Source organism: Xyrauchen texanus, chromosome 23 (genome assembly GCF_025860055.1).
Source record: "Xyrauchen texanus isolate HMW12.3.18 chromosome 23, RBS_HiC_50CHRs, whole genome shotgun sequence".
NCBI lineage: Eukaryota > Metazoa > Chordata > Actinopteri > Cypriniformes > Catostomidae > Xyrauchen > Xyrauchen texanus.
The window spans coordinates 21,019,960-21,039,113 of NC_068298.1; the positions used below are offsets into that span (position 1 = coordinate 21,019,960).

Genomic DNA, 19,154 nt, shown 5'->3' on the forward strand with positions numbered 1-19,154 from the left:
AATGTGTGAGCTGCGTTTAGTGTGTTCATGCATGATTGCTCGCAGACAGCATGAACAGGCTGTTTTGTGAGTGACTTCCGATTGGAATGAATGGGGAAAGAGTCACATCTGTTACGTGATGCGCAAGCATAGTCATGGGCACGGGACTTACACACAGAGGAATGGTTGCTGGCCGTGTAACAGAGCGGGCAGAGAATGGGCGCCACGACGCATTTGTGGGCGCATTTATTGACTCTAGCGCTCGAGCGGTTCAGTAATCGCTTTATGTGAGCGTGCTCTGGTGGGGACACGAGACATGCAGTGCTTGTGTGCAGAAGTGAACACTGGATTGTGGGCACATTTTCTACACATAGGGCTGGTCGTGTGACAGAGCGGGCAGAGAATGGGCGCCACGACGCATTTGTGGGCGCCTTCATTGACTCTGACGCTCGAGCGGTTCAGTAATCGCTTTATGAGAGCGTGCTCTGATAGGGGCACGGGATGTGTTATGCTTGTGTGTAGGGGCTGAACACTGGGTTGTGGGCACTTTTTCTACACATAAGACATGTTTGCTCTTTACAAGATTTATTTGAGTCGCCGTGAAAACGGCGTTTGAGTGCAGGCAAGCGGGCAGTGTCACCGGCTTGTTGGCTGCTAAATTCACCACTGTAGTAGCCTGAGAGAAGGGGACTGACAGGGGTAAAGCTTTGACAGTGGTCCGCCGCGGCGGGACTGAGCCGTCGCTTGTTCAACACAGTTAGGAAGACTTCGGCTGCTCGGGTTTCAGCGTTACCTTAGATCGAGGCCCGCGGGGAGGCGGTCTCGCGGCGGCTGTCTGAGCGCTGATCGAGGGCGGCCGCCCTGTCGACGCTGAGAAGTCTGAGATTGTTGAACTGGGCGCTGTGAAGAGGCTCGTGCAGGAGGCTGATCACGTGAGCGGCCTGCAGAGGAGCTTAGCGACGCGGCAGGAAGAGGTTCATGGCTTGGGTGGCTTTCTGGACTTCTGAGAAGCGGTCAACAATGCCACTCACCGCGGAGCCGAAGAGACCGGTTGGAGAGAGCGGTGCGTTGAGGAACGTGGAGCGCTCTGCTTCTCCCATGTCGGCTAGTGTTAGCCATAAGTGTCTCTCGGTCACAGTCAGCGAGGCCATGCACTTCCCTAGAGCTTGGGCTGCAGCTTTGGTAGCCGAAGGGCGAGGTCTGTCGCGCCAGTAGATCAGTAACAGCCTCTGGGTGCCTGCCTTTCTCATCCCACTCCGAAGAAGGTCTGCTTGTAGGATCTGTAAAATGGCCATTGAGTGCAGAGCAGATGCGGCTTGGCCGGGCGGCGGAATAGGCGCGGCCAACATAGGCGGAAGTCGCTCTGCAGGCCTTAGACGGGAGCACAGGCTTGGAACGCCATCTCGCGGAGGGCGGACAAAGGTGTGCTGCTACCGAGTCCTCGACCGGGGATGGAGGAGTAGCCTCTCTCAGTGGCACCGCCCACCGACGCGAGAGAGGTGGAGACGTGTGAACGGGTCCTGGCTGAAAACGGAGCGCTCCACGACTTTGCAAGCTCCGTGATGTAATTCCGGCAGGAAGGGAGCGGCCCGGCCGCGGGTGTAGAGCGGCGATGGCTTTGAAGAAAGCAGCCGCCGAGTCTGTTGGGTGCCTGCTCAGGGGCGGTGACCACTCGAGCCCGAGGCGGTCGACGGCCTGTGTGAGGAGGCGTGTTAACTCCCCTTCGACCCGGCGCGGGTCCTGCTGGATTCCTGGGCTGAGGAGGAGGCTTGGGAGCCTGTCCACTCCTCGCTGTCCGAAGCCATGATGGAACAGCAGCCCTTATCCTCCGCTTCGTCATCCGAGATGGCAGCAGTGCGGCCGCCGGCGGCAACTGCGCGTCCCGGGGCGGGGAGGGTGAAAGCGATGCTCGAGGGAGAGGCTCCGGCGAGGCAGTCGCTTCAACCACAGTTTCCGGCAGCCTTTGTGAGCGGCGCTTCTTCCTGCGCGGCTGAGGGTAAGGCGGCGCTGGCGGTTTCTGCTTTGATCGGCTCGAGTCGAGCCCGCAGGGTCGACATCGGTAGCTCCTCGCAGAAATCGCATCCGCCCTCAGTGAGGGCGAGCTCTGCGTGCCCCAGTCCCAGGCAGAGAGCGCAGATGATGTGGCGGTCTCCTGTGCTGAGAAGGGCGCGACATGAGGCGCAAGTGGAGCGAGGCATCTTGAAAAAGACGCTCAGTACTCTTTTGTGAATAGTTCGTGAGAACTAGCTTGCTTAATAAAAGGATACGCCGTCGGATGGCGTAGCTCGCAGGATGGCTGAAGGTGGCTGAGACGGCCGGCTTCTTCTAGCGCTGTCCACGCTTGCTAGATGCCCCTCAAACGGCGACGCGGCTTCCAGGTCAGCGATGCGTAGAGCTTCGCTGAAGAGATGAAAATCAGGGTTCCAGCCTCACGAACTACGCTTATATGCACTCTAGTCACGCCCTTTTTGGCGGGCTTTGATGCAGTGAGCGCGCGGACGCCTCTCATTGGATGCGAGTTCGCCCAAGCTCGTCTATAGGCTGCAGCAGTTGCCGCAGAGCAACCTATGAGCTCGCTAGCTAGCCCGCTCAAGGTCTGCAGCTGCCGCACTGCGTTGACAATGGATACAAAAATTAAGGATAATTTTTTGGCTTCAATATCTCAGAAAAGATGAATCTTTCCCGTAGCGTAAGCTAGCTTACGCAATACGAGAGAACCTCTCGTAAGAGAACAACTAACTAAATATGTTGGTCTAAGCTAGAATCGACAAAGAAACCCTATGAATGTTTGTACAATACAATACAAGTGAAGAGGGAGGAATTGTCATCATAATATATATATATATATATATATATATATATATAGTATAAACAGTACATAATGTATACGTGGAGTGGATCATCTTGAATAAATGAATCAAATTGAATAACCACCTACAAATAGCCTGACCTGTAGTTTAGTATCGCTTTTCATTCCTTTGTATTCCATTATGTCCAGGTTTTTCTGTAAAGCTTTTCATTAATTTCAAATAAAACATAAAGCCTTTAGCTCTGGAAACCTCTACTTAACAGTAGGCACTGTCTATTATTCATCAGTCTTTGTACAGACCATAAAATACAAAATGGAGCATTCTATGTATAACACAAGATTGGTTTTAAGAATTTAAATCTGTTGGATTCCCTTCAAAATCAATATAAAATCAACATATTATCTAATCACTTTATTAGGAAACCATAAATTGATGAAAACAATATTGGCCATAGCTATAGACATTTTTTATCTGTTGCTGTTTTTGATATGACATTTTATGTAAAGTAGATGCCGCCCTGCAGTCACACTGTACACATTCATTACAAACAAAAAGTGTTGTCAATTCGGTGCGTCAGGTTTGATTTTTGGTAGTGGTGCAGCTGTTGTGCTTCATTATGGAGAGGAAAAAACAACAACAACAAAAAGGAATCTAGTGAGAATGTGCTGATTATGGATATGAGAAAGAAGATGTGTTGTAATCACATCAAGTGAAGAATCTTTTTTGCTAAGCTTGATCTAGGCCAGCGTTTCTCAACGGGGCGGTACCGCCCCCTAGGGGGCGTTTGGACAGTGTTGGGGGGCGGTGTGAACGAGGCAGCAGAGAGGGGGGGCGCTCAGGCACAAATGGGGGGCGTTACTCAGAGGTACTCAACAGGCGGCCTGCGCAAAAATCTTTTCAGCTCTTCTCCTTAGCCTATGTCTTCGTCTTGCTCGGATTACTGCTGCCACTTCACCAGGAGGATATGCCAGGAGAGCCGCTTCCTAAGTTACACATGCTTTTAAGAGGCGGACAATTTTCAGCGCAAAATAGAGGCGCGCTTTCACCGGCTTTTTCTGTACATAACGCGGAATACATAATTAGGCGCATAATTAGTGCTCAGGGCTCACACTAATGACCGTAAATAAAAAAAAAGTGGCTGTTTTTGACGTCGTTTTTTTCTTCGGTTCAGTTCAGGTGGCCGAGCTGTTGTCGTCTTTGTTCGTCATTTGAAATCAAATGACCGTTTGTAGGCCATTCAAATTTGAAGCCTATTGCCTAATTGAGTGCGCGAACGACCGCTGCTTTTTCATTGGCCATTTAGGTTAGTTACGTTATTGTTCACGTGATTGGTTCATCTTAAAAAAATTTGTGTGTGAGCCTGAATTTGTTTGAATTTCTAAATACATTTGCAATACCTTTCAAACAATCCATGTGTTTTTGCATTTTTTTCAAAACACAATATTACTCAACTTGAGGCTTTTACATGTAGTTTAAATACAATAAGAAACTTCTGTTTCAGTTTTTTTTTTTACCAAAAACTCAGGCTTCAGGTATCAGTGTTGCAATTGTTTGGCTGTAATAGTATTTCTGAAGTGTTAAGAGGATCATGAAGAGGTCAGGGGGGCGTTTGTTCAAAAAAGGTTGACACATAGGCTTCTCTTGCTATTAATCAACCTAGTAGAATTCCTTTACTACCTCTCTCTCTCTCTCTCTTTCTCTCTCTCCTTCCTCTTCCTTCTTACACTATGCCAATATCCTTTTCTCACTACTCTACCTTTCTCACACTGTTATCTTGAAAACTTTCCACTCTGCTGTCTGTCACAAAGACTCTGACCTTTACATGTCATCAGAAAGGGACTGTCCTAAAATGGCAGTGGCGCAGAAACCTCTAGGGAGTGTCTTAAAATACCACCACTCTGCTGAGTGCTGGAGAGGCACCTGCTGCTCCCAGACCCCTACTGAGTTGGCAGATGCTTCCACCTCAAAGATGATACTTGAGTCCTAGTTAGAGTTGAGAGGATCTGTGCAAATCCTGTTTTTCGCTGATTTCTTTATATTCTACCCTGCAGTGATTCATTAAACGTATGTCTCATGTTTGTCTGTGTGCGCATGTGTTAGGAAGAGGCCTTGTTTTAGCTTTAAATCTCTCTTATTTTGTCTAATTTTGTTGCTTTACTCTTTTAATTTACAGACTCAATCGTTGTAACTCTTAAAGTCAACAAGAAATTCTTTGGAAAACCCACTCTTTTAAGTCAAGATAATGCAGTTGTCATTATAGATCAGATTTTGCCAGAAAAATACTTTAATTATTTGTTTGCAATTTCTCTTTTAATTGCCAGTTCCTCCCCTTTTATATGGCTTCTTCTTTTGCACCGCAGCATTCCAGGCATCAACCCGATGGCAAGAAAAGGTGGGACGCTAACAGAATCCAATTGTTCAAGGGCAGAAATATTTTTTGGTTGAAGTTACTTCTTAGTCGTCCTAATGCAAACAGCATTCTCACACACTGTAAAAAGGGGTGATGAGGATTAGCTTAGTCAATTTCTTTGCCTGGCGTCACACTACCACTAATCAATTATGGATTGTTTGGCCTCAAAACTGCACACTGTCAGTGTAGTTGTTAATCGTTTATGAAGGCTTTTAAATGTGCCTCATTCACTGTGCAGTGGCCCGGAACCTATCCAAGCCCTTGTGAAAAATGTTTGTGTGTGTGTGTGTGTGTGTGCGTGCGTGTGTGTGTGTGTGTGTGTGTGTGTGTGTGTGTGCGTGTGTGTGTGTGTGTGTGTGTGTGTGTGTGTGTGTGTGTGTGTGTGTGTGTGTGTGTGTTTGTGGGCTTAGAGTTGTGGCAGCAGCTCATATCCATAAAGATTATAAAGCAGATGTTTTACAATAGAGCGAAATGAAAGGAAAGCTGGCGTCTTTAAACCAGGCAAGTATTGAGACTTTTAGAAGAACAAGAGTCTAAGTGCTTCTTGAACATTGAAGTTCTATATAAAGAGTAATGCTGTACAGAGTCTGGCAAGTTTTAAATGTTTCCTCATCTTAAATTTTCATAGACAATAAAGCTGTTTTGAATGAATGTGTATTGTGAAAAGTACAAGTAGGCTCACTGGGGGAAATGTGTACTTGCGCAGCCCCCGGGGCCAGCTGTTTGCCAGTGCGTCTATCCTGAGGGGAGCCTCTACTAGGGAGTACCAGATCGGGCAGTGGGAGGTCTCTTGGGAAGTGAACAGGTCTACCTGTGCTTTGCCGAACCGCTCCCAAATCAGCTGGACCGCCTGGGAGAGGACTCCTGTGTATAGAAAACAGAGGTCTGTCCAGGGGTTGAAAGTCTGGCGGCAGGCGGGGGTGATGAACACACGGTATGTGCTGCGGAGCCATGCCCATCTCGGGACTGGAGTCTGAAGCCAGTGCTGAAGCGGTCTCATATCTTCAACCCCAGTGGCACGACTGCCGCGGAGGATGCATATGCCCCAGGAACCTCTATGCCTGGCTTGAAAAAGGTGAGGCATTTCAGCACTGACTGCGCACACACGTCGGTTAGGCGCGCTGTCATTGAGGCCGAGAAAAGAGATGCTCTGAACCGGGGCGAGCTTGCTCTTTTCCCAGTTGACCTGAAGCCCTAGAGGTGCCTGAGCACCTGGTCCCTGTGGGCACACAGTAACTCTTGAGAGATGAGCCAGTCGTCGAGGTAGTCGAGTATGCGGATGCACACTCAACTGCCTCTGCGATCTTCGTGAAGACACGAGGGGACAGGCCGAAGGGGAGGACCTTGTACTGATATGCCTGGCCGTCGAACACGAACCGTAGGAAGGGTCGATGTCGAGGCAAGATAGAGACGTGGAAGTACGCGTCCTTCAGGTCTACCGCTGCAAACCAATCCTGATGTCGGATGCATGTTAGAACGCTGCATCCAAGATCAGTCCAAGATGACGCAAACAAAAAGTTACTGAGAGCATCTTTAAACCCTGTGTTCTGTTTGGTCTATGCCAGTTGATAAAAATAATGTAGTTTAGTTATGCAGTTATGTTTGACTCTCATTTTGTTACGTTTATTATGTTATGGTTTTTGGATCACCCTGTACGTGGTGTATTTGTTCTGCTGACCTTGGAGATAAGTTTTGTGTTGTTTCATAATTTGCTTTCGTCATGGTTTCTTGTTCATATTCTCAGTCATACTTCATTTATGTTTTGTTTTGCTTTTTGGTTGCTAATTTCATGGGTTTTAAAAGAGTATTTGGGTTCATTTTGTCATCTTTGTCTCTTGCCTGCTTGCAACGCTACGGAAAACCTGACCCTCTTCGACAATCCAGACTTTCAAGTTCATGCTGAACCCCTGTTTCCAAGTTACATCCTAGACCTACACCCTGGACTAGATGTTATGCCTCCGAATCAACATTTCTGTAATCCACCTTGTGGTGGTACTTTTCCTTTTCATTTGGCTGGTTTAGGGCATTCAAAAGGACATTCAAAAGGACAATTTCATTCAAATTAATTGATTTATCAATGTATAAATTACAAAGTAATCTTTGACCACATTACACCATAACTTGTTTGAAAAAGTAGCTTATTACTAGAAAATCTATACACTATTAAAAAAAATAACTAAACTACTGTGATATTACTGAAAAAAGTAAAGTCAGTAGCGTCCCAAGTACCGTAACTAGTACAAGATCTAGCACAGTTGTCAATAAAACTAATGTTATGTAAACATGGATATTTTAACTATATAATTGTCTCTCACGTCCAGGTATAATAGGTATCATGCATACTGTATGTATTTGTTGTAGTAGAGTTTATTTGTGTTACTGCTGTTCATTTTCACAATGACTTGATGTGGTTCACACATTCCATTATAGCCAGTGATTGGAGACATTTATTTCATTCAGACATTCATATAGGAATGGGTACTGATCTTTACATTTAGCAATTATGTCCATTGACAGCTCTTAATTAATGCAGCCATTCTAAGTTATCTAACAGCTTTTTGTTACATACAAAATCCTATATGTTAGAATGGTTGATTCGATAGACTTTAAACTATGCCTAAAGCAAAGCTAGAGCTGCAAAGTTTTAATAGTGATTAAAAATTGTGAGATACCGACACAACTTGACTGACTTAAGTGTAATTGATGGGTCAGAGACTTTAAAGACTTTTAGAAAAGTTTAAATACAGTGTAAAAGACAAAGTAGGCCTACTCTTTTTTGCTTGAAGTTTTGCTTGAAGTTCTGTTTTGAAAGTGTCATATACAACAGAATTGGTTATTGTTTTTATATTTCATCAGCCTGTGTTTCTACCATATCTCACTGCTTTTTCCCAAGGCACTTCCTACTAAAGACTGGAACAGGCACCACTTCGCTCTTTACAACGCCTAATCCAGGTTACACCATGGCAGCCGGGGCTGTTTACTCTCCACCTGCCCGCCCCTTAACCCGCAACACTCTTTCAAGAGGCGCATTCAAATTTAACAAGTCGCCAAAACGGTGTTCATGGAAATGCACAGCTCTCAGTGCTGTGGGTGTGGCCACCTTGCTGTCAGTTCTGCTCTGCTACTGTATAGGTAACTGGAAAGTCAAATGTGTGTTTGCGTGTGTGTGTTGTGTGCTCTTGCTTATATGACCACAAGGCACTCAGGTGTGGGCCTGCCCCCATAAGAGATAGTGAAATAGCTCATCAAGTGCAGTTTTCCTTCCTCTGCCTTCATCTGAGGCCAAAACACCTGGTTCTCTGCTCTAAAAAGCCTTCCCATCCCACAGAGTATGTCACACATCATCCACATACACACACATAGACTGGAGTAAGACATCAGTTTAGTGATGAATAATTGCAGCCAAGCAAAAACACAATGAACTTGTCTTATTGTCCGAAGCACTCTATACTCAGTTTGTTTGCCCCCACAAACTCTATATACTTCTCCCCATTTTTTTTAATTCTCTTTGATTGCTTTACATTGTTTCCCCACTGTGACATATTTGCCACAGTTGGAGGCTCCCCCTTCCCTGCTGACGGCGTGTTAGAAACACTCATCCCCCCAAAGATCAAACTGAGAGGAAGAGAGGTGTGTGAAGCGTTGCCTTTTCAGCAAGCTCCCTCACTGTGAACTTTGAAGGAGTCTTTTCCCAAGCGCTTACAAAAAAATATATAATACATTTAGAAAATTTGCCTTGGATATAACAGCAATGCATCAAGAGGAGGTTGTCTTGAAGAGAGAAAGAAAATGAGAGAAAGGAAGAAAAAGGATGAGACGACAGGAATGTGAGGGGAAATATAGGGAATGAGAGAAACTCATTCTGAAATTATATAACTCAAACAGGTTTTGATCTTCATGTGTACTTTTGATTCCCAACTCTTTTATTTTCTTTATTACCCAGAATTCACCTCTGTGGTATTGCATCAGGTGAATCAATGCCAGATTCAGAGCGACAAATGTTTTCAGTGACAAGCTAAAGACTAATCTGGAGTAAATGCAAAACAGTTTTCATCAAGGCCCCTTGAAATGGTAATTCAAAAGAGATGTTTTCAAACAGCAAAACGTCTCTGGTTACTTAACTGTAACTCCTGTTCCCTGATAAAAGTGGAACGAGATGCTGTGCTTATTTAGCCCTGGGGACAACTTTAGGTGTGACCAGCTGTGAAAATGTGTGCAACACATCAATGAAATTGACCAGAATTTATAGCCAGAAATACCGCCATCAACTTGAGGCAGTTGATGTGCCAATCGATATGATGACCCTCCCATTCCCCTTGAGCTGGACGACCACTTAAGACTGCACCCCAGCCCGTCAGGGAGGCATCTGTCGTTAGCAATTTGGGTCGGCAAGACGCACCTAGAGTTTAACCCAAAGTGGGGAACCGGGGTCTTAACCACATAGAAAGGGTACGAAGCGTGCTGCACATAACCCTTAACTGCCTTAAGGGACTGGCCCTTGGATGAAATCCCCTTTGAGCCACAACTGAAATGGTCTCATGTGCAGAAGGCCCAAAGGGATCACCGAGGATGCAGATGCCATGAGACCTAGTATTCGTTGATACTGATGAACAGTGCAACCTTGGCCTAGATTGACTTTGCTCAGGGTGTTCTGAATGGACACGATTCGAGTGGGAGACAATTGTGCCCGCATCATGATTGAATTCCATACAATGCCCAGATTGGTAGTTTCCTGAGTGGGAGAGAGAACGCTCTTTATGACATTGAGTCTCAGACCCAGAGAAATCATATGAGCTAAGACGAAATCCCTGTGCTGAACTGCCAGTTCTTGTGAATGTGCTAGTATCAGACAGTCGTCTATGTAATTCAGAATGCAGATGCCTCGGAGTCGCAAAGGAGCCAGTGCTGCATCCATGCATTTCGTGAATGTGCGGGGTGTTAGGACTAGGCCGAATGGAAGAACCCGATATTGGAACGATTTGCCCCCGAAAGCGAACCTCAGGAACTTCCTGTGTTGTGGCAGAATTTCTATATGAAAATATGCGTCCATGAGATCGATCGTGACCAACCAATCGTGATGTTGTATTTGAGACACGACTGTCTTGACAGTTAGCATCTTGAACTTGAACGCCCTGATTGAGCGATTCAAGCCTCGAAGGTCTAAAATCGGACGCAACCCCCCACCCTCCTTGGGAACCAGGAAGTATCTGCTATAGTAACCTGACTGTTTCTCTGGAAGGGGAACATGGCCCCTTGACCAAGAGATATTGCAGTTCTTTCCACAGTAGACATGCTTGTTCCGGTTTCCCGGTAGTGGAGACCACGCCATTTAAACGCGGAATTCTGTAGCCTTTTTCTACTGTTCTTAGAACCCACATAGAAACACCTGGCAGTAGCTTCCGGGCTGCCAGGATCTCTGAGATGGGAATCAATTTTGACACTTCCTGTTGAGGGGATGCACAACACACACAGAATGATCTTAAGACAAAAGATCTGACGATGCACCTGTGACGCATCTATTTATAGCCCTGCTACAGGTGCATCCAATGATGTCACCAGCAGAGGCTATAAATTCTGGTCAATTTAATTGACGTGTTGCACACATATTCACAGCTGGTCACACCTAAAGTTGTTCCCAAAGCGCTAAATCAGCACAGCATCAAAGTGTAGCTTTTTGACAGGGAACAAAATATCTCGCACTATTCCTAATGAGGGAGGAGCCTTATTTTTCTATGCAGTGGGAAGGAGTTTAACAGCTTTTAAGCTATATTCTTTTGCAAATGAGAATGTCTTATTAGGTTATATGTGCTTGGTGTTCCATTTCATTAACTTATTTGCCTTCTCTTCTAGCCATGCATGTACTGGGCCTGAACTGGAAACTGAAGGATGCTGATAATCATGCCTTTGAGAATGGACAAGCCAAACCAGTGACATTTCCTACTAACACTGTGACTGCAATATCTGCAGATGGTAAATTTTCAAGGCAAAAGCCTATGATGTTTAAGTCACACAAAGGAGACCACTGAAGTTTCACATTCCAATGAATTATTTTATATACAACATGCTGCTGCACTTATTTATTTCAAGCAACAGTGTGATGTGTATTTTTACCCCTTCCATACATACTGTATCTATGAAGAGACCAGTGTTGTTGTAGTTGTTTTTTTTTTCTTTTCTTTTTTTTTCTTCTTTTTTTTTGATGGGTGATTCTTATGAAACATGTTAAGAACATGTACAGGTCTTATTTCAACCTAAAATCAAAAGAAAGTCAAGAACTTTTATTTTTCTTCAGGAAAATGGCAATTTTTATGACCATTAAACTTTTTTTTTTACGAGAATTATTGTTATAAAATAATGTCACAATGCAAGAAGTCCTAACAATAGGCTTCATTTTATTGATGCATAATACAATTTCTTATGATTTTGGGGGTGGGAATGTGACCTCAACATGTTTTTGTAATATTCACCCAGATAGTACAGGGAAGAGGGGCATGCAGGACTTTGTTGATGACATACATTATTGGCAATTGGATTGGTACAACACAACACAATGGCTCTGACCAGTAGACCAATCTTAAAGATTTTTAAAGTACTTCCGAGAAACAATATTGATAGTATCTTTCACTTGAGGAGTGACAGTCTCCAAAGAATAGTCAAACCTGTGCTGGGTTTATCTTCTAAACATGGCAAATTAACATGTTTAGAAAAGGATCAGTTTGAAGCGAGTCAATTAAAGACTATTTTATTACTCTGAGTGGGAACCTGCCACTCTATATTGTCCTAGACTGTGTTCTTCTAATAGACTAACTGGCCCTTTCTGCAGCAATATAAAGACATTTGTCTGTGTTGTATAACTAATAAACTGTCATCTGAATGAAAGACCAAAAGCCTTGGGATAGTATGAAAGAGCATGCAAAACACCTGCTGCAAGTTATAGGGTGATGTTTGGTATTTAGAAGCTCTCATCAGAAAAATCATTGAAGATACAGTTTATCTCTGAACATATAGAGAGAAATATTACAACTTATTTTAATGTGATTTCCTTTTGAAATTGTGTACTTGAAAGAGGACAAATTCCTTAGCTTTATCTAGCTCAGAATTCAACCAGGCTTAAATGAAAAAGTCTTGACCTGATAGACAAGTTTATCTCGGGATTTGCTGTTGTAAATTTGGACAGGACGATATAGCCAAACAATCGATAAATAGCAGTGCATATGCATAAGTACTCAACAACGAGTATAGCTACAAGAAGTTTTATCTTTCTGATTACTGAACTTTGAATACGTTTTAAATGGCACAGTAATATAAATTGCACAGTTTGGGGGATTTATGGGGGTATTAATATACCTTCGCTCTCTAATTAAAATATAATATGAAATATGAATTATATATTTTGTTGTTGTTTATATGTGTATGGACTTGTGTCTGCTCACAGGAAGGGTAGGTGTGGTGCTGCAGAACTCCACACAGGACACAGGACAGGTGGAGTTGGGTCAACAGGTAGCACAGGCCGTTCCTCCAGCAGGTTTTTGGAGGTCTAGACTTCTCATTGAACAACCCCACTTCCTCAAATTTAACATTTCCATTCAGAAAAATGCCCTGATTGGAGTCTATGGGAGGAGGGGACTCCCACCCTCACACACACAGGTAATAAATGAAGTGCCCTAATTTAATATATATATTAAAACATTTTAAATAAATATATATATATATATATATATATATATATATATATATATATATTTAAAATGTTTTAACACCTTATATACATAGGGCTAAGTTAGAATATTCTGTCACTGGGACTGAGTTGGGACTTGTTAAAATATTTCCTTTCATCTGGATTTGCATGTTTGAAGGACAGTCTTCTCTTGGATTATTTGAAGGCAAACAAGCCTATAGAACATTAGTATGGAACATATTTAATACAGATATAGCACCTAATCAAAATGAGTTGTACAACTTTGTAACCTCCAACAAAACGTAGTCACACTGGCAGCAAAATGCTACCATTTTGTCAAAGTCTGTACCCTTGGAGACATGATGAATGTACAGACTAATTTATCTAATAGCACTTATATGGTGTTCAAATTGGAGTCAAATTTACCAATTTCAAATGTTTGCTTAACGAAAAATGATACAAAGATACAATTTTTTAACCTGAAAGTCCATGGCCTTGGCTTATTTTCTGTGAAGAACATGTAAAAGAAAAAAATAATTATTGAGTACACATGCTACAATGCCACCACACATTCATGTCCTTCATACACATACAATGTTCGATGACCCGCAGACACACACACACACACACACACACACACTCACACATAGAGAGAGAGAGAGCACACACAGATAGAGAGAGAGACATACACACACATACACTTGCTACATTGTTACAATCCAAGCACCAAGAAGCCGTCTGCTCATGCTTTCCCGCACTCTTTACCCTCTGTAGTGTGGGAACCTACATAGACACACAGAAATATGCACACAAGCACGCGCACACACACACACACACACACACACACACACACTCACTCATTCACTCACTAGATAGGTACATTTCCTGAAGAAAATTTGAGTGGTGCTTGCTGTGGCACAATTTCTCACCACGATGTTCCACCAACTGCCCCTGCCACCCACATGACAGTAAGATGTTCTGGTCCAGAGATATTGGTATTGTTCCATGTTTGCTAGGGTAACCACATCTGGTTGCTAGGCAGTTGCCAGGGTGATACTTACAAGGCTGCTTTCTGTCTTGAGTCATACAATCCAACAATGATGTCTCTATGACATTCTGATCCTGAGATACACATCTAAGCGATTTGGAATGGAAGTCAAGGGGGTATGGTTGCTAGGGTGCTCTAAATGGTTGCTAGGAAGTGGTTAACCATTAAACAGAGTGATTCTTATTGGCTGCTTACTAACCTGACTCAAACGCACTAATCCGCATGTCTCTAAGAAATTATGTTCTGAAGATATACAAGTCTTTATTATAGTGGATGTTTTACATAAGTTATAACTATCACAAAAAACAAATAACATTTCCATTGTTAAATGTGATCTAGCAGAGATTAATTGCAAACATTAATCATATATGTTATCTATATTGTTTGGAATTGAGATTAAGACAATATATGTTAAGGAGTTTTTCTATGTAAATTATTATTTCTGTACTGCTTTTAAAACCCCAATTATGTCCTGGGTCAATTTGACCCCAAACAGTACCAAAGGGTCCAAAAAGTGAACACCACACAAGGGTTAGACTGTGCAATCAAATAGTCTTTTTTGCCTGTCACAATTTAAACAAAGTCTAAAATTAGTAATTTAACGTTATTAAAATCAAAGACTCTTTTTAATTTTCCAAAAGGAATAAAGAGGCTTTATTCTTTGGCTTTTATTAAACAACAGACAAAGCTGTTGTCTGGCAAATATTGACTGAAGTTTTTCAATATATAACAAGAGATGGATGAATCAGCCCTTTTAGGTTGTACATGAGAAAGAATAAATCCTACTTTAATCATGGAAAACAAACTGTGCTTGAACAGAAAGACATCTTCTCTCTGTCTCTAGTGATTGGCTGGGTGTTTAACACTCACAGCTGTCAATAAAAGTGCATCTTTCATAAGTGCTGAGAAAACTGCCCGACTTATTGTAGATGTTCAATCAATGTGTCCCCAAAGCCATTGCAATAAACTAAAGCAAGCTTATTGAGTGCTAGCTCCAATTTACTATGTGTCTTTTTATTGCTTTTTGTACCTGGCCAGTCAGAAATCAATTGCAGAAACTTTAATTTAGAGTCTTGAGTTTAAGTAGTAGGCCTATCTATTTATTGTAATGTTCTGTTTGAAGTATGGAGAGTTCTCGTGGATAACACACTATATAATGCCAAATACAGCAAAAAATACATATTTTTCAAATCTGTTTTATGAGATTTTTTTTTGTTGATATTTTAGGACTGGACAGGGTAATGACCATTTAAGTGTCACAATATCAGGATATTAAAATTGCATTTATTTCCATAAAATCCATGCCTGTCTTGTATTTATGTTTGCTTTTTTTTGGCACCAGCTGAATACTAGCAGTTAAATGTAATTATGTTTGTTTCAGTATGACTTTGTGGAGCTTTTGGATGGCAGTAGACTCATCTCAAGAGAGCACGTTCAGTTGGATACGGAGCTCAGGAATAGATTGGAGATTCCGGTCAGCGTTCAGCAGGCAGGCTTTATTCAGTACCTGCACACTGGTGTGTGGCACCTGGCCTTTTACAATGATGGCCGCACTGTAGAGCCTGTCACATACAGCACCATAATACTGGGTAAGCTAACACAGAGAATACAACCATGTGAAGGAATATTTGTCTTATTTCGAGTACTGCATAGTGTAGGTGGTTATTTTTCATTTCCATTTACTTAAATTAAGTTTTCCAAAAAAGGGAAAACTTAATTTTAACTCAACATTACGTAATGCGACACCTGACAGAACAACTGGGCCACTATATCAAGCCTGCATCGGTGTCCTCAGATGTCCTTTTTCATATTTCTGTCTTGCACCCTAGTGCCTGAGATATGTTGATAATGAGGCATTCAGTAGCATGCCCTGAGTTGTTGGCTAATCAATATGTTTGATTCTGCCGCTATCTTTTTTTGTCAGGCCAGGGAATACGAAGGCCAAAAGTCTAAATCTCTGAACCTTGAGCTGCTCTGCAGAGCTGATTGTTTTCATCTTCAAATATGAATTTATTTTGGCATAGTATGTGGGGAATTCATTTTTATTTACTGCAAATCGCTTGCGTTTTTAATTAAAAATGTATTTATTTGGTGAGAATTCAGAAAAGACAACAAACAAAGAGACACTTAACAATTCTGAATGTAAAGGCACTTTGGTATTGATTATTTACGTACTTTAAATTTATTCCATTGTTAGACCACAATATTACCACAAAATGCAGTTAAAATGCTACAAACAGAATGTATTCGTATTAGCTGACCTTTTTTTTGCAGAGTCTTTGATGGAATGCCCTCACAATTGCCATGGCAATGGAGAATGTGTCTCAGGCACGTGTAATTGCTTCCCAGGATTTCTAGGGCCATATTGTTCAAGAGGTATGTTTTTATATTTTTTGTTGGTATTTGTTTATTTTTTTGCTACCAGGGTGAATCACAAAAAACTTGTGCTTGTCATACTTCACTGCAAAATCAGAAGAGAGAAATAGGAAATTTTAATGTGCTTAGTGAAAATAAAGAGTTTTTTTTAGGATCTCTATGATTTTTTTGCATTGTGAAATTATTTTCATGACAATTGTACAATTGTACAAAACAATTATACTATGAAAAAACATTTCGGAACAGGTTGATTTTCATTACTGTATTGCAGTAATGACAATCTAATGAGAATAACCATTGACAATCAAAGCAGGAAAACTTCTGGATACATTAAGATAATGAGAACTGGGGGGTCCAAATGTCACAATGTCAAAAAAGTTTTAAAGTCTTAAAATAGGCTTTACTTTCTTTATGCAGTATAAAACTTTTTTCTTTTGATTTTGGGGTTAAATATAATCTGGACATGTTTTCGTGTGATTCCCCCATGCGTTGTCTTCCTTTATCAATCTAGCTTTACTTTCTCTCTTTTAGCGGCGTGCCCAGTTCTGTGCAGTGGCAATGGTCAGTACAATGGTGGGCGCTGCCAGTGCTACAGTGGATGGAAGGGCATTGAATGTGACATACCTAGCGGTCAGTGTGTGGATGCCCAGTGCAAGGGCCACGGCCTATGTGCTTCGGGCTCCTGCATGTGCAACCCAGGCTACAAAGGTGACAACTGTGACCAAGGTAACTTGACAGATTTAAGCAGTTATGTAGAGAGACCAAAGCTCATCTGGCTCATTCTAGTCGAGGAGAGCACTTTTTCAACACCACCGAGCAACTAATTACATAGATGGGCATACTGTCTTAAAGGCTGGCTTTTGTTTTGATAAATTACCCACATCATTTAGCAGCATCCATTGACTGAAAATATAGGATCGCGATAAGGCGGACAGCCAAGAAAATCCCCACATACCTGCACAAAACAAAATATTTCCTGTCTTTTTATTCTTTTCTCCTGATCTCTCTGGGTTAATCCAATTGAGTGTATTGATCCACATTCAATAGACTTTGGAATGAATTCTTAAGATGTCTACGTTTGGGTCACTTGACCAGTGTTATAATTGCCATTGAATTGCATAAGTAACTCACCTTGAAGTTGAAGCAAGAGACATAGTGGTGTTGTTCAACTTTTTAAGTAATGTTAAGAACAAATGCATAAACCCTTTTTTTTTTCAAATGTTAAAGTTATTATAAGGGTGCTCAAAATAAAATAAAAAACTGCAGAAACAAGATATTTAACTTGGAAATAGCAAAATTACAATTACAGATATAGCTGCAGTGGTCACATTAGGTTGATTAGGTAGAAATCTGTGCCAGCTATTTAAAAGGGTGACAACTGCACCTTGATATGTGAGTTTTAAAAGCAGCATGATGCTTTTACATAAACTATTGACTTCATAAAACAGTCAGTGACTTAATAGCAATTGCATAGGTTACAGAAAACACAAAATTATTTAATGTGTTCATGGGAACAGGCATGTGAAAATGACAGCAAATTACAAATATAAACAGACTGCATGAGTAAATAGGAAATGTGGTTGCAGTTCAAAACCTACAGACTAGATCATTGCCAAATCCAACAAAATTACAACTTCAAAAACTACCAACAAGAATGAGTTTCATGATGAGTTTCATTAGGCTATATTTCATGTCATGGCTACAAATCAGAAACATTTGTATCAGGGCCAATGTGTATTGGTGTACACCAGTGGTCGGGAACTTATGGCTCGCAAGCCACACATGGCTCTTTGACAAAAATCATGTGGCTCCCCAGGTGTCTCAACATTTACCAACATATGATTGTTAAAAACTTAGAGACATCACTAGATATTAGTTTCCAGCAGATTGCTGGTGGGAGTGCAAAGTAAATTACAATTTATTTGTCATTAATTTGTTGTACAGCCTACCAAAGTCAGTAACAAGTCAGTTTACAATAATATATTTCAGGTCGTTCCATCCATTGTGCATTTGCAGTGCTAAGCACAAGACAAACGACACCAATTAATGGCCAAAATCACAACTGAAATGTTTGTTGATTTCCCAAACAAGTAGGAAATCATTCAGAAAATAAAAGACGTACCCCTGTCAGCCCGAAATGTGCATGACCGTGCTGTAAGGTAGAGAGGGTACAGATTAAGGATATAACTTTGGCAGATTTTTTTTCTATTGCACTGGACGAGTCTACAGACACTTGTAATATTGCACAGCTAAGCATTGTTGGGCGCCATGTGTCTGATGACAAAATATGTGAAGAAAGTCTGGCCATTCTGCCTATGAAGGACACAACTATGTGGAATATGTTCTGAAAAGGTTTATAGATTTTGCTACTGAAAAAAAAACTGCCACTGGACAAACTTGTGTCTGTGTGCACTGACAGAACTTGAAGTTTGTTGGGATAACACAAACGTTTTTTGTCTCTGTTATGTGAGCAAGAATATCGGTGCATTTTGAACTATCATTGCATCTTACATCAAGAGACACTGCTAAATAATGTAGGCCCGAAACATCTAGGTTACGGATGTAACCTCCATTCCCTGATGGAGGGTACGAGACGTTGTGTCGAAGAAGCGACACAAGAGGTCTCTCTTGAGCACTGAATATACCTCTGATCTATGAAAAAAGGCCAATGAGAAGTTGGCAGACAGAATTTGCATGTCCCGCCCCCGGACATATGGGTTTAAAGGCGGGGAAATACGTCTGTTTTATTCAGGATTTTTCTGAGGAGCCGGAAATGGTCCGGCCACAACAGTGGCTCGGCTTAGCGACATGGCTGGGAGGACGAAGAAGTGACACTAGGGGTCCAATTTAAAT

General features: G+C 42.0%; 1 protein-coding gene across 1 annotated transcript in view; it reads left to right on the forward strand.

The window, feature by feature from the left end:
• The window catches only part of si:dkey-237h12.3 (teneurin-3), a 197,961-nt gene that overhangs the window by 106,645 nt on the left and 72,162 nt on the right, over positions 1–19,154 (forward strand). The window contains exons 5-10 of the mRNA XM_052089353.1: positions 8,093–8,331; positions 11,050–11,169; positions 12,635–12,846; positions 15,307–15,514; positions 16,200–16,301; positions 16,833–17,027. Of these exons, the coding sequence (XP_051945313.1) occupies positions 8,093–8,331; positions 11,050–11,169; positions 12,635–12,846; positions 15,307–15,514; positions 16,200–16,301; positions 16,833–17,027 (1,076 nt within the window). The remainder of the gene's footprint in view (positions 1–8,092; positions 8,332–11,049; positions 11,170–12,634; positions 12,847–15,306; positions 15,515–16,199; positions 16,302–16,832; positions 17,028–19,154) is intronic.